Source organism: Pinus tabuliformis, chromosome 7 (genome assembly GCF_031772625.1).
Source record: "Pinus tabuliformis cultivar Carrire ecotype Pingquan chromosome 7, CPIR1, whole genome shotgun sequence".
NCBI classification, from domain to species: domain Eukaryota; kingdom Viridiplantae; phylum Streptophyta; class Pinopsida; order Pinales; family Pinaceae; genus Pinus; species Pinus tabuliformis.
In genome coordinates this window covers 1,143,939,930-1,143,956,028 of record NC_142293.1, presented here as the reverse complement: position 1 = coordinate 1,143,956,028, position 16,099 = coordinate 1,143,939,930, and the positions used below count along the sequence as shown (strand labels likewise).

Genomic DNA, 16,099 nt, shown 5'->3' with positions numbered 1-16,099 from the left:
ATGTCTCTGGGGAGACTTGAACCTTGGTGGGGGCATCAATGGCACCTCACATTGAAGGACCCAGAAAAGTTTCTTTGAACATATCTCATTTGTGTTCAACTAAATCATAAACGTGTTTGCTTGGTTGCCTGATATGTTGTTTTTCTGGGTAACCTTCTGTGATGCATGATTGGTCTTTCTTTTTCTCAGTTAATCTTTGGAATGAACACCTTATGTTGTTTGGTTCTTAACTTCTTCTGTTTCACCCAAGTGGTCGATCTTCACCTACAAGTTGGGTTGTATCCTGATTGTTAACTGGTTGATATGTGTTAATGGTCAGTTGTAACTTGTAATCTAAATTTGAATATGTCTGGCCTCAAATCTCACTCTTGCAAGTAAAATTGTAAGTATCCCTCCAGTTTTCAAGTCCTTCAGAGGCGGATAAGGGGTTTTGGACTTGTATTGTCTCAGAATAAAGCTATGGAAGTCATTGAACAGTGATGCAAAAATGAAATTATTATGTTGTTTTCCATTAATTATTGGAATAGGTCAATGGGACTGGAAAGTATAGCTTGCCAAAATGGTCAATGGGGAGTGCATCCAAAGAAAAAGTTATTTTGGCTAGAGGAATAAAAAGAAAAACCCTACTTATTGTGGGTAGCCAGGGTAAATACAATCTGAAAGCAGTGGAAGAATAGTCTGTAAATAAAAAGAAACAGCAGGGGCTATTGTACTCAGAGCCAAGAATGGTAAGCCCACCCAAGAAACTTGTCTGATAGTGGTCCCCGTGAATTTCCAGACTTGTGAAAAAGGCTCTCAAACTTGTGAGTTTAAAATGGTCAATGGGGAGTGCATCCAACGGAAAAGTTATTTTGGCTACAGGAATAAATAGAAAAACCCTACTTAATGTAGGTAGCCAGTGGTAAATACAATCTTTAAGTAGTGGAAGAATAGTCTGTAAATAAAAAGAAGCAGTAGGGGCTATTGTACTCAGAGCGAAGAATGGTAATGCCCACCCAAGAACCTTGTCTGATAATGTCTCCTGTGAATTTTCAGATTTGTGAAAAAAAACTCTCAATCTTCTGAGTTTGACTCTTCTCATGAGTGAAACAAATCAAATTAATTGGAGGGCGAGTCATTCATGTGTTGACTAAGTTTGACTCATTTATGAGTACTTGTCAGTAATCACAAGCCAAACTCACTAGTGATTAGTTGTGAGTAATCACTAAGATGGATTTGCTTAACTTGATTTTGACTCGCTAAACTGCTTATAAAAGCCCAGAAACCAATCCAAATGAGTTTTCTTTATATTTTTGTACTTGCCCAAGTTTTTGCTGATTTTTCCCTGACTTGTTTACCTATTTCAGACATGCTAAGGAAACTGCAAATAAAAGTTTACAAACTTGATCAGGCTTAAAGCGCTTATATTCATGTTAACATGTAACTTATTTTGAACTTAGTTCCAATTTATATAACTAGTACAATATAATATGGTCAATCGTGGGATTGGTCAACATTCATTACTTAATGTCAATAACAAATTTGATATTGAATTGTTAATTGAGGGATCTCTTTACATTTAAACACTTCATTTCATCTTTCCATACACATGCAGATCCTACTTTCCAACTTTGTCACTTTCAAATTCTTATGATAAATATCAATCATTTATAATCTATGGGGCTAGTTTTTGGCATTTTCTCATAATTTGAATTTCTGACTAGCTGGGGATGGGTTTCTAAAGGATAGCTGTTAAGGTAGAGTGAATATTTTTACTATAATTTTGTTAAGTTTAGGTATGTTCTATGCTTAGAGCAATTTATTTCAATTTTCATAGTTAGCTCACATCAGCATTAAAGTAAATTGTAGATAGAACATAAACATAAATCTTAGGAGACAAGCGAAGACAAGAGGACACAAGATGTGGCGCTAGCCAGGGACAAACCCCAATGTGGGGAAACCCTTGATCAATTCTTCTTATATGTTCTTCAATAGTTCAGCAGAGAGAGAGTACATTTACAACAGAAGTCAGCACTTTGACTTATCTATATAAGAGCATAGATCATCTCTAAGAAGATGATACATGAGATTAGTTGAAGACATGTTGCTTCAACTGATTCTCCAAGGTGACTCTTTCAGCTATCATTGTGCTGCATGCTGCACCCATCATCACAACGCTAGACCTTATGACCATGCTGTACACATCATACTGTTGCATCTTATGTTGCATTGCTGTCCCAATGTTTAGCACTGCTGTACCTTGTGCCACTGCTGCACCATTGCTGCTTCGTGTACTTGCTGCACCAAGTACCATACTGCTATCCCATGCATCTTGGCAGCACTATGTCACCATGCCGTCCCATGTATCTTGGCAGCATTATGTCACCTTGCGGTCCCATGCATATTGGCAGCATTATGTCACCTCGCTGTCCCATGCATATTGGCAGCATTATGTCTTGCTGTCCCATGCATCTTGGCAGCATTATGTCTTTTTGTTCGATGCACCATACTATTATGTATAGCCACCAATTTGGCTCCCACAGACTGCCCAACAATCTGGTCCAAACTGATCCTCAACACCTACAAGAAATGTCATAGACAACATACCTTAGCTCACTGTTTTGAGGTCTGATTTGTTTGCTGCAACTTAGGTCTGGTTAGGGCATATCACAGTGTCTTTGCCAGCCTTCTTTTCCTCCTAGATTTGCTCCAAGGTGATGCGGCTGCCCTTCCTTGTGGGGATGAGACCCTTCACAATAATCCTGGGCGGTTCTAGCCTTTACAAGGTCCATGGCCTGCCATCACAGCAAGCTTCCATAGATTTGCGGCAAACTGGTTAAGGGTTTGCCTGTCCTCTAAACAGTTGATGCGGCTGCCCTTCCTTGCAATAATTCGTCACCTGAGATGGCCTAAGACAGCCCTTCAAACCTTCGCTGGAATGCTGCCTTAGCTGCGGCTAAAACAGAGAATGTTTAGGGTGGCTGAACAGTGTTTAGGGCAGCTTTGATCTGGACAACGTATAGCCTTGTGTCCACCATAAGAGTTGCCTTCCATGTAAGCTACCACATCAAGACGTAGAGCCTTCTCTTCATTGCCTGCATCTAGATCTAGGGCATGCCTTCTCTATGACAGCATTGAGCTAGGGCATCCTCTCCTTAGGGCTGCATAGATTCTTAGGATCTCTTCCTCCCACCAAAAACCCAAAGACAAGTGGAGAGGAAGAGAACACAAGAAGTGTGTGTGAGAAATGACTCTCAAGTCATCTCCTTTTATACTAAAACGTTGAGCACATGTGGGGTTTATTTGGTTGCTGGCCGACCTTGACAAATTGTCTTATAACACAAATAAATTCATAACTTCATGATGACGTATCGGAATCGGATGATCTTTAGATCAATCTTACACCTCTCGTTGAGAGGGATCCAGGAAAAATATCAACTGCCATAAATAAGATGACCCACATGGAGTTTGGCCCTAGTTGCCAATTTTAACAAATTTGAAAGCATTTATAACTGCAAATTTAATGGTTACTTATTTTTAATAAATATCCATGTTTCTACCACGTTTTTCAGTCGATCTTGCTGCTTGAGTTTGATATTGCATATCATTTTTGTACTTCCTTATATATGATTATTTAATTTTAATTCAGTTATGTGGTTATTTTTTGACAAAACTGCATATACTAAACATAAATTGTTGCCATTTCTATCATGTCAAATAAGTATTTTTCTGAATGTGTTTTTGCAGAGATTGGATACTAAATATGAACAGGATCCTTCCGTGAACCGTTTGATATATGATATTGTGCGTAAGGAGATTGAAGAAAAAACGGCTAAGGGTTCTTCTAGTTGCACAAATGCTCTGCTGTGGTTGACAAGGTGAAGTATGCTCTCAAAGTACATATTTATTTCTTTTTTTCGTATTATAAGCCACATGCAGAAAATTTGTCGAATTTACTTGGAATAAGTTTCATGGTTGTCCTTCATGTTTTGTCACATGAAGTTAGGTATTTATGTTCTGTAATTTTGTTCTCTCTCAAAAGGTCGGAGAAAACCCTTGCAAGCCAGAAACCTTTGGATTAGAGGCTGTGTTTGAGGGGTTTATATTCCACCAAAAACACCTAAGACTTTGACTTTGGCCTTTTCCTTCTTCCTAGTACAGATCACCTCAGCTCAAGTATCTATGGGACATCACTAGATAGCACAGTAGCATGTTCTTCAGGGGATTGAGTCAAGGTGGTTCTTCAAGGGTTGTAGAATGGCTGCTGAAGGGATACATCAGTTCTTTTGTCCCCATCCTGTCATCTTCTGTGATTTGAATTTGTTACGATTTTTCAAAGTTTTCTTCATTCACCAACATGCAGTTTGGCATTCCATGCCACCATAGATCACACAACTGTTGCTGTTGTCAATGGGAACCGCTTCCCATTCACTGGTCAAAGTTGCGAGGGCTTGATCCTATGGTCTAGCTGGAATAACCATCCAGAAAAGAAAGAAAATCCAGAAAATTGGATTGGCAACTCCCTGAAGAATTTCTTTTGTAAAAGGTGCTGGGAAAATGTTCTTTATCTGTCACCCTATCTAACATTTGGAAACTCCTGTAGATATGCATCTTTTTGTTTTGTTCTTTACTAATACAATGATTGGTTCCCATTTGGCATTTGCTTTCATTCACTTGAATAAGAGCTTATGTTGCTTGCAGGTTCTCTGATTCTTCCTTTTCCTTCTTCTTATTTGTAGGGTTAATTTGATATATCCTTTGCCAAATTGATTGAGCATCTGGTTATAAATGAATTTTAAGATTGCCAAAAACTTGTGATATCTTTTTCAAATCATGGTAGCTGAAGGTGAACATGTCTGCAAATTCTTTGAATAGTGGGTGTGCTCGATTTCCCTTGGTCCAGACCTTCCATCTCCTAGCTTCCTGTTTTTGCGAGTGTTGCTATGTGTAGTCTCATTAGAGAGTTTTTAATCTTCTGTTTGTGCCTTTGCAAATCTTTCGTGCATGAGCTCAGATTCCGCTTTGGGCTGATAATCTGCTGTTGAATATACCACTTTTTTTTGAATTTGCAATTTTTTAAAGTTCTCGCAGTGAGTGTTGTTTAATTTGGTGCCAGACCCTAGATGCTTCTTTATAATATGCCAAAGACTATGCTGATCATTGACATGTTTGCCGTTCTTCCTCTAGGTACCATTTATATGAAAAGCCATTGACCATGTAATCAAGAATATGGGGTGACCACTCCGGTGCCCCATCTGTGTGTACCAATCCTTGAACCCCAACACTTGTTTCACAATCCATGGGTAGCACCTCGAGAGGCCTCCTGTTGAGTTGCAGTGACTTTAATTCTCTATAGCAATTGGCACAGACAAATCTGTGTGCATCTATGTCTCAAGAATGTGTTCCAAGCTCCAGCCTTGTGGGTGCCCACTTCAACATTTTGTGCATCCAAATACCACCAGGATTGCCGATCCTCGTTCAAGAGCATTTTGGAAGGTCCATCGTCTTTGTAACTGAGTGTTCGAAATACACATACAAAAATGCAAACCAACACACACACTCGTCTAGATATTTGTACTTGGATCTTGTGAGCTGTCTCAGATGTTTGTTCACCTAGTAAATGAGACTCTGCGTCACTATTCTCCTTTGTTGCAGAATCCATGGGTAGCACCTCGAGAGGCCTCCCATTGAGTTGCAGTGCCTTGAATTCTCTTTAGCAATTGGCACAGAAAAATCTGTGTGCATCTATGTCTCAAGAATGTGTTCCAAGCTCCAGCCTTGTGGGTGCCCACTTCAACATTTTGTGCATGCAAATACAACCAGGATTGCCGATCCTCGTTCAAGAGTGTTTTGGAAGGTCCATCATCTTTGTAAGTGAGTGTTGGAAATACAGATACAAAAATGCAAACCAACACACACACACTTGTCTAAATATTTGTACTTAGATCTTGTGAGATGTCTCAGATCTTTATTCACATAGTAAATGAGACTCTTCGTCACTATTCTCCTTTGTTGCAGAATCCATGGGTAGCACCTCGAGAGGCCTCCCATTGAGTTGCAGTGCCTTGAATTCTCTATAGCAATTGGCACAGACAAATCTGTGTGCATCTATGTCTCAAGAATGTGTTCCAAGCTCCAGCCTTGTGGGTGTCCACTTCAACATTTTGTGCATGCAAATACAACCAGGATTGCCGATCCTCGTTCAAGAGCATTTTGGAAGGTCCATTGTCTTTGTAACTGAGTGTTGGAAATACAGATACAAAAATGCAAACCAACACACACACACTTGTCTAAATATTTGTACTTAGATCTTGTGAGATGTCTCAGATCTTTATTCACATAGTAAATGAGACTCTGCGTCACTATTCTCCTTTGTTGCAGAATCCATGGGTAGCACCTCGAGAGGCCTCCCATTGAGTTGCAGTGCCTTGAATTCTCTATAGCAATTGGCACAGACAAATCTGTGTGCATCTATGTCTCAAGAATGTGTTCCAAGCTCCAGCCTTGTGGGTGCCCACTTCGACATTTTGTGCATGCAAATACAACCAGGATTGCCAATCCTCGTTCAAGAGCGTTTTGGAAGGTCCATCGTCTTTGTAACTGAGTGTTGGAAATACAGATACAAAAATGCAAACCAACACACACACTCATCTAAATATTTGTACTTAGATCTTGTGAAATGTCACAGATCTTTATTCACCTAGTAAATGAGACTCTGTGTCACTATTCTCCTCAGGCATAGAAGGATTCTCAATTCCTTCATCCTTACTGGTTGTACAATCATATGTTTATCCATTTTGATGATTAAAGGAACAACTTTTGTTAAATTTTTAGATTGTTTTTGCTGTATCAATTACTTCAGCCCAATTCAACACTTTAATTAGCTATCTTTCCAATAGCAATTAATCTTTTCAACCATCATAGTAATTGAAGATAGAGCAATAAATGCAATGACAAAGGAAACAATCAACAGATCAACAAGAGACATCAGGTTTGGTCAAAGACTAGGGAAAAACCTCACAAGGGGGAAAACCCTTTGAAATTCTTCTTCTATTAGATTCTCATAAAGTGTTCAGCAGAGAGTACAATATCATTCAGCAAAATAACCCAATAACATTCAGAAATATGTTTCCAACATCAATATATATCAGAGACAACTTTTCTTGTTTGCGGTCAACTTCGGTCAATGGTCAAATTTCAATCAAACTTTCCAGTCGCAGGGAGGAGCTGTGCGAGCAAATGAAGGCTTCTAGTCGCTCCCTTGAGCCTGCAAGCCAGTCACTGCATTCAAATTCATCCTTTGACAAGCTAGAGACTGTAACCCAAAACCCTAAAAACAGATCCGAGCTTTGGACCCTGTAATTTCAGACCTTTGCGAACTTCTTTTGTCGACCCAACCTCAAACCTGTGCGAACCAATCAATGAAGAAGAGAAGTAGAAGGTGCTTGGTGATGTCCAAATGAGCTTGAGGTCACTTGTATTTATAGGCTTTCAAAGGTGACCAATTTACCATTAGGGCCGACTTGTCCAAATGTGCATATGTGGGTTTTTCTTCATAAGTACTGTTTCCCTTCTCCAAATTTGATGATCTTTAGGTCGATTTTGGTCCTCTCGAAAAGAGGAATTCAATGCAATCATCATCTCCATCAGATGAGCTCTCCAAAGTGTAATTTGGCCCTGGTTGCCAATTTTAACAACTTTAATGCTATACCTCAAGAAACATTGTGAATGTGTATGTAATTAGTTAACATGGCTAGATTTGTGCATGTTCATGGTTCTTATAACTTTTGAGTTTTTTTTAGATCTGGATTGGACCCTGTAATTTTCAGACCTTTGCAAACTTCTTTTGTTGACCCAACCTCAAACCTGTGCAAACCAATCAATGAAGAAGAGAAGAAGAAGATGCTTGGTGATGTCCAAATGAGCTTTAGGTCACTTGTATATATAGGCTTCCAAGGGTGACCAATTTACCATTAGGGCCGACCTGTTCGAATGTGCGTATGTGGGTTTTTCTTCATAAGTGCAGTTTCCCTTCTCCAAATCTGATGATCTTTAGGTCGATTTTGGTCCTCTTGAAAAGAGGAATTCAATGCAATCATCATCTCCATCAGATGAGCTCTCCAAAGTGTAATTTGGCCTTAGTTGCCAATTTTAACAACTTTAATGCTATACCTCAAGAAACATTGTGAATGTGTATGTAATTAGTTAACATGGCTAGATTTGTGCATGTTCATGGTTCTTATAACTTTTGAGTTTTTTTTAGGTCTGGATTGTTCATCCTTTCCACCTATCCCATGCTCTTGATGCTGATCATTAGATGAAGTAAGTGCATTGGGTTCCATTTGCCGTCATATTTCAATCTCCACAACTTATGAAATCTACAAGGGAATTTGGTTTCAGCCTTGTATGCTTCATGAGAACATCATATTTGCAAAGTGGGCCATCATCTATCCATATGGTACCTCTCCAAGTGAGTATTGGAACATATAAAACTTTTGTTGCTTATAGATTTCTATTGTAAGACGATTGCATCTCCAAATGTGCTTTGCTACATATTTATTCTCAAATATTAGCTTGACATGATGTTCTGCCATTATTAAGTTAGCATGTTCCGCAACCTCTATTTGGAACATTGAGTGTGGCTTAAGGTACAATTCATGAAGCTCATGCTTCTAGACCTCCAATTATTCATTAGTGTATGTTATTGATTCTCCCAGGTCAATAAGATAAGATGACATTGTTCAGTACCTAAGTGACTGTACATAGAAGCAGTGGAAAGGCTACTTTTATAAAGTAGAAAGCAAAGCTAATCTATGATATCTATAAGCTTTACTGGTGCAAAGCCGGGGTGAAATATATTGCTTTGGAAGAAGGTACAAGGAAAAGAGCATCAAGGCTGAAGGAAAGAATCTTTGGATAGATAACTGGATGGAATAATTGGATTGGCATGGGGAATGCCTTCTTCTCTAGAAGAGGTGGTCCACTGGCTAGGAATTGGAGGAGGTTGCCTAATGGTATGGCATAAACTGTCACAAGAGCTAAGTTGACAATTCCATAGGGGAAAAATTGCCAGGGGCTAGACTGTCTCTTGGGGTTTGATGGATCTGGAGGTTGAAATGGTGCTGCTCTCTGCTTTCCACTTGTTGCCTGTGTCCACTGGGAACATTGGGAAGAAAGATGAGATTCTTTGAGTAGTGTCTCAGTAGTGTTTCACTGGTTGAGTCATCGAAGTATGCAAGATCTGAAGCTTGAGTGCCTCTCCCATATATGATGCCAAGCATCACTGATCCTATATCGGAAAAAAATGGAGAGAGAATAATGTGATTCTTTGAACAATTAGTGGAACTGATGGTGTATCCCATATCACTGAGGCTATCTAAAACTAAGACACTCCTTTGTCTTTGTATTCTACCTTGGTGGAGGATGGAGCTGGCATAATCCATTTGCTGGTGGAATCTGGTCCTTAGTTTCCCCTCAAAGCTGAGGAGAGCTCTGTTTGAACTAGCTTAATGGGACCTTGAGCCCATTAATCCAGCCCTGAAGTGTGTCAAGATGCTGAACTATGAGGCAATCCCTAGGTTCTGGGAAATGCTTTGGATAAAAGGCCATCTTGGTCTTAACCTCCCAGGAGGGGTGATCATATTAGTTTAACTTGGTTAGTCTTTTTCATTGCACCAGGGTGGACATAGTGAGCAGGTACAACAATTGGTCCATACTACAACAACTATGGGAGCAATTTTCCTGGGTTCTTGTCTGCAAAAGAGCGAGGGAGGCTTACTTATCACCATTATGTTATTTCCAATTTTACTGCCACCAGTTAAATACAATTTATTGTTATTCTCGATTTGGCAAGTTCATGCTTCAGTTTAGTTTCTATTTTAATTCGGTTCAGTTCATTTAGACACATGCATGATCTAATCTTAGAAAAGGGAATGGATGCCTAGGTAATTAGACATATCCCAAGGAGTGTCCTTGCCTATACTGCTTTGGGCATGTGGTCAAAATACAAAAACAAATAATTTTTCTGTCAACAATAGGTCATTCTTATTATTTAGAAAATTCTGAACCTATATGAAAAACATACGCCAATTTTGAGTAACAAATAATTCAGTTAACTAGCACATTTTTAGTCATCCATTATAGAAAGTAAAACGTAACTATATATGCCTCCTAGTCTTATGTAAATGCCATACTACCTGCTCTAAACTATAGTCATATGAAGATGCCATGTTATTGATCCCTAGTCCCTCTACATGCCATTTTAAGCCAAACGGTGGTTTATGACTCAACTTATATACTGCCCAATTAGAAGCTCTGGTATAGAAGCTTCAAACTTTCAGAAATTCACTGCGGTAGAGTTATGGAAGACATGTTATCTTACCTCTGCCAAATTACTTGGCGAGTGTTAGTTTTTTGAATGGCCCTTGCATAGGTTGTTTGTCAGCCTTTTTCTTGGGAAGCTGGCCTTTATCTTAGGATGGATTCTTCCATTAAGGTTGCCATGCCTGAGATTGCTAGTGTTGCATTAACCAATTGAGTTCTTACCATGAAGAAGCTGATTTATGAGATGATCCTGAACGCTTTTTATCTTGTGACACCTAGGAAGTATCACTTTTGCTGAAGAAAATATTTGTGCATTTGTTTTGGTGCCTGAAGGAGCTTTGGTGGCTGACTATATTCATTATTGTTTGTATAGGGCTATGGACTTTTTGGTCGAATTGTTTCGCAACTTACTTGAGCATCCAGATTGGACAATGACACAAGCATGTACAGATTCTTATACCAAGACTCTGAAGAAGTGGCATGGGTGGATTGCAAGCACAAGTTTCAATGTGAGCATTGTTTTTTCTTGTTTATCAAGGATGACCTCGCTTGTGCGGATATTATCGATACATATACCATGAAGTAACCTAGATACCTCTGTTTCCGTTGTGGATTTTCTTTTCCAAAGGGAATTACATAGTAGTTGATTGATTTAGCAGGTCACTCGGAACCAAGAGACAATATAATTTCTTGTATGCCTAGCCCCATTGTCTGATAATTTTTTTGTTTGACTACAATTCTTTCTCTTGCAGGTGGCCATGAAACTTGCTCCTGAAAGGAAAAAATTTATGGAAGTAATTGGAGGGACTGGTGACATCACATCAGACATGGAAAAGTTTTGTGCATCATTCCCAGAACTTCTTCAAGAAAACCACAAGTTCCTGGTATGCTATTTCGTGGTCTCCAACTTATCATGTCATGTTTAATGCAGAATTGTCTTCCTATATCCTGAAATTTCTCGTAGTCCAATATGAAATCTAGGCATAAAGTTGACATGCCTGTGAACATATTCTGTTTGTATTTCTTTACCGCATTGGATATAAATGTAACAGGCTTCCATGTTGCATGGAAATCGTAATGTGTAATTCAAATGGCCTTCAATTTTAATTTTTAACTTCTGTGTTTTCAGCAAAGTGTTGGATTGGATAATCTAAAAGCCTCTTGAGGAGTTATTCTCTGCTGTTGGTTTTCTTCAACCCAACTTGACATTTCAAGGAGTTACATATCTTCTTGCTGAATATAGGACTATTGAGGAGAACTTGAATAAGCAATGCCCACAAAGAAGTGTCTACAGGTTGGAACAGCCAGCATTTTCTGTTTGTCATTCATACTTAAGTCCTCTTGGGTTGGAGGATTTGAGGAAGGTAGAGATGTATAGCCAAGGGGTTTTTTAGCTTGTCAAGAGCTATGGATTTACCTCTCTTATCTGTGATGGAGTACTTTCTAAATAACCATATAATATTATTAGTCTGAAATTCTGTGAATCTTGCAAGAGACCAGAATACTTATGTTGATGGTTAATTTAGGGATATCTTTTTATTTTAAGCATACATGATGCTTATGTGATATTCTTTTAATGCATGGTGTTTTCGTGTTGTTTGTGCAACTTTGGAATTTTAAAGGATAGTAAGATGCCATCTTAGAAACAATTAGATGTGTTTTTAACTTTGTTGCGGCTAACATTTCTTGTGGTATAAACTGTAATCAAACCAAGGACCACAGGTGTGATGTAAATTCAAACATATATATACTGTATAGTTCTAGTAGTCCATCCTTCTGTCTGGACTTGTGACTGCTGTTCAGAGTGAAACTTTTTTGAATTGGCTATCAATATCAGGTTAATTGGATGCTCTCCAAGATTTGTGTTTCTCAGTTTTGTAGGTGAGAATTCATCATGGGTTATGCATTCAATGAAAATTGTCATTTGTAAATTTGAAATGAAAACCTTTGTTTCATTTAGAACATTAAAAGTTTTTAACGCTTTTGCTTGATTTGTTAGGATGAAAATCTTGGTTTATCATAGTGCAAGTGTTTTCCCTATTTGTTTCAGATAATGTCAGTTTGTAACATCCGTATTGATAGATTTTTCCTGTTAATTAGTCAAATACTTTGTTGAAGAAGCATACATCCTTTTAATGATCCTATCTCCTGCCTTTTTCCTGTGAATTTCCTTAAATATATGCCTTTTTTCAGACTTTATCATGAAGTTTTTACCTAACATTAGTGGTGGTAACCGCAAAGGACTCTATTGGAGTGGATCCCTTGACCTTGCATTGGCACTATGGCTTGGAATGGATCCCCTGACCTCGCATCGGCACTATGGCATGGAAGGGATTCCCTGACTTCGCATCAGCACTATGGCTTGGAGGATATGGTCAAATCAAATCAATTGAGCTAACCTTTGGGAATGAATGAGAATATTTATAATTTTTTTTTTCTTCTCGGAAAAATAATTGTAACTTCTCATTAATTATAAACAAAAAGTTCATTCTGTAGATTCTTCTAGAGCACTTCAATAATATTAATATCCATAAAGGAATTTTAAAATTACTAACACCAACTGAATTGGGAAAAGAAAATGACGGTCCACCAAGGAAGATTTTCTTTACTCTGACCTTTTCCTCTACTTTTTCTTAACTACTGTTGAAACCTCCATAGGACTGCCAAGCGCTAATTTTACATTAACATTCTGGAGCACCTCTTGCTCGGGATCCAAATCAAGTTTCAGTTACAAGATATCTTTTCATTACCACGGTGAAGTTTCAGTTACAACTTACAAGATATCCTTCATTGGGGAATTCCCCTGATATAGTTCTTCATCTTGAATCTCCATGGACTTACGTAAATATGCAATCTGTTTTCCTCATCCATCAGTGTTCTTTTTTTCAACCTCTTCTGTGTCCAAGACTTCTGTTTCCAAGTCATCTTCATCTCATATGGTTGCCACTATTGGATCTGGAAAGATGGCTCTTTCCCCCTTTGGAATGAACTTCCGCTTGTGGGTAAGAATCCTGTAGCTGACTAACTTATTGGGATACCCAACAACGAAAAGCAATGTTCTCACATTTCAATATCCGAGCCCATTGTGAATCACCCTGTTTCAAGATCATCTTATGTCAATCTGGAAGACCTTTACTCACCAGTAGTCTATTTTTAAAAGTCTTCTTAATAGGTTCCCAACACTGGTAAATGCTGAACCTGAAGGATGCCAAAAGTGAAGGGGAAATTAGGGAGTTAAAACCGTGCTAGCATTTTGAAAACCACCAATATGTTTGCATCAAAATCAGGGGACCACGGGGTCATAAAGAGTGAAGTCACCTCCCCGCCCTCCACGTATCCCACCATAAATAATCTTATGATAATCCTCATTTGGAATCTGTCTAATGAAAGACCCTTCAGAGCAAATATCTAAAGTGTACCTTGCATTAGATTGGTCCCATTCGTAAAATTCCACTGATACAGGTCTGTGGAGCAAGGCCAAAATTTTTAAATTTGCAGATAACTGCACATTGTGTGAAATCTCTGTTTTCTTCGACCCTCGGATAGAACTCTAGAGGTGGCACCCCATCAGTTTTCTCTACTATATAAGGGATTGGCACTGTTGGAGGTTGTGTTGCTTAAGGAGGGATTCAACTGCATCCAGAAAAGAGACTGACTTAAAAGATGAGGGCCTCCCGGATTCCCTTGCTCCTCTTGTTCCTCCATGTGAACGCAGAGCTAATATACTTGTTGAATGCTTGTCGATGTTTTGACCATGATTTGAAATCTATGCAGAATTTCCGAGCATTATGCCGCAATCCTCCACAGAATTATCATTATTAGACCTGTAGCCTGTGCATGGGAAGCGAGTAGTCCTTTAGGCATATGTAAGTGAGAATTTTGATCAAACACTTGGCATGCTTCCTCCATTACTCGAATTCCCAAGAGAGATATCGCCACATCTTTGAGAAATGTAACTAGATCACCGTGACTTCCTTATTCTTCTTCCCCTAACTGTCATGTTGATCTTGTTTTCATACAATCACATTCAAAAGAACCCTCTACTTATCCAATACATCTTTGCTCCTTGATTTAAATTGCCTGTCAACCTATATAGCAACGATTATAGTGAGTGGATCTACACTATGGGAAGATGAAGATGCAGATCTATATTTCCCTTGACTAGTATGTATGGTACAACCGTCATCTCTAAATTTTTGGGCTCATCTGCACGTGTGAGCAAAAAACGATGGCTCTTAGAGGACAAATTCTCTATCAAATTGTAGTGGTCAGTGTCCTCAACTATGAATGCCATTTCCCTAACCCTAGTGACGAATATCCAATCCAGTGAAGCTCCTTTTTTGTGTCCTCCATGCTTCGTTTGTTAGTGATATATATATATATATATATATATATATATATATATATATGAACTGAAATTAATGTAAATCAACCAGATCATACCAGTGTCCCTATCTCTTCATCTATTAACATTCAACATTGAATAGTGCATTCGAAATCTCGGAAAGATAATAAACTTCATTTTTTATCATTTTCATAATTCATTGATAGAAAAACAGTGCACCAAATAATGTTGAGTCTTCATGATATTTCCACAAAATGAGATAACAATGTTGTCGAATACTAGTAGTCAAGGCTCACTGTTCTCTACCGCAAGATCATCGTCATTGAGTAGACTTGGGTCTTCGTTCAACAAGGTCACCAAAGGCATTGGTGTCAAGCATAGAGTCATCCATTGGCAAAGTGGTTTGAAGTAGCTCGACGAGGCCTTTTGATTGTGGATTCTTGTTCACACATGTGCCATCATCTATGCATTCCTCCCATTTCTTGGAGGGGCCCTCCTTGCACCCTTTCTCTTTTTGAGAAACGAGATGAAGTCTGCTATCAATGTAGACCAAGTTTTGTGTTCTTGGATACCCACAAATTTCTCTTTACTGAATGAATTTAATTAAAGAAGTGGTCCAATTCATCTCACAAGAGAGGCACTAGCTACTTGTTATGGTAATCAGGTTATAAATCCTCATGACTCTAGAGCATAACCACCACGAAGTCACCACCAATTCATATTGATCCTTGTTATTACACCCATCTTTCAAAGCCTTCTGTAATCCGAATTCACCTCACCAACATGAAAATTGGGCAAAGTGAGCACACATGTTAGATGCATTATCTGTAGAAACATAAATCTTCTTTAAGACAATGAAGAATCCTTTCACCTCCTCTCTATCTTGGGAAGGAGGCATTGTGTGTTCTCTTAGTATCATGCCATTTTGGATTCTCGGCATAAGTTGTCATATGAAGTGTTCTATTTCTTCCATTTTACCAAATATAAACTTTTACAACAGTGGGTATAAGGTGCAAATTTATTCTTTGTCAATGGATAGACTCTGCAACTGAGTCGATGTTCTCATGAATCTCACCTCCAATAAACATTGAGGAAGATTTTACTAATTAGCAAATCTCATCTTCACCAGTTTAAGCGGCTCCACTTTGGCAAACTAGAAATGGGTTGGCTTGTGAATGGTGGTGGTTGCCTTTATAGACTTTTCAGTCAACTTTTAAATCCAATCGAAAAGATTATAGTAAATCCAGTGGAAAAGATTATAGTAAGCAGCTCCACTTTGGCAAACTAGTAATGGGTTGGCTTGTAAATGGTGGTGGTTGCCTATAGAACTTGAAATTTTGTAGCAATTTTCAGTCACCTGCTAAATCCACTCAAGTTTGTTGATGTCAAGCATTACTCAAAAAATGCATCCCTGCACTCTTTTTTGACCATCAATCTTGCTATTTTGTAAAT

The 16,099-nt window shown here is 38.6% G+C and overlaps 1 protein-coding gene across 3 annotated transcripts in view; it reads left to right on the top strand.

Moving 5' to 3' along the window:
- The window catches only part of GLTP1 (glycolipid transfer protein 1), a 30,759-nt gene extending 18,907 nt beyond the window's left edge, over nt 1-11,852 (top strand). For all 3 annotated transcript variants that reach the window (XM_089459496.1, XM_089459497.1, XM_089459495.1), the window contains exons 5-8: nt 3,727-3,857; nt 10,676-10,811; nt 11,055-11,186; nt 11,432-11,852. In XM_089459496.1, the coding sequence (XP_089315622.1) occupies nt 3,727-3,857; nt 10,676-10,811; nt 11,055-11,186; nt 11,432-11,467 (435 nt within the window). In that variant the 3' untranslated portion in view covers nt 11,468-11,852. The remainder of the gene's footprint in view (nt 1-3,726; nt 3,858-10,675; nt 10,812-11,054; nt 11,187-11,431) is intronic.
- The last annotated feature ends 4,247 nt before the right edge of the window (nt 11,853-16,099 follow it).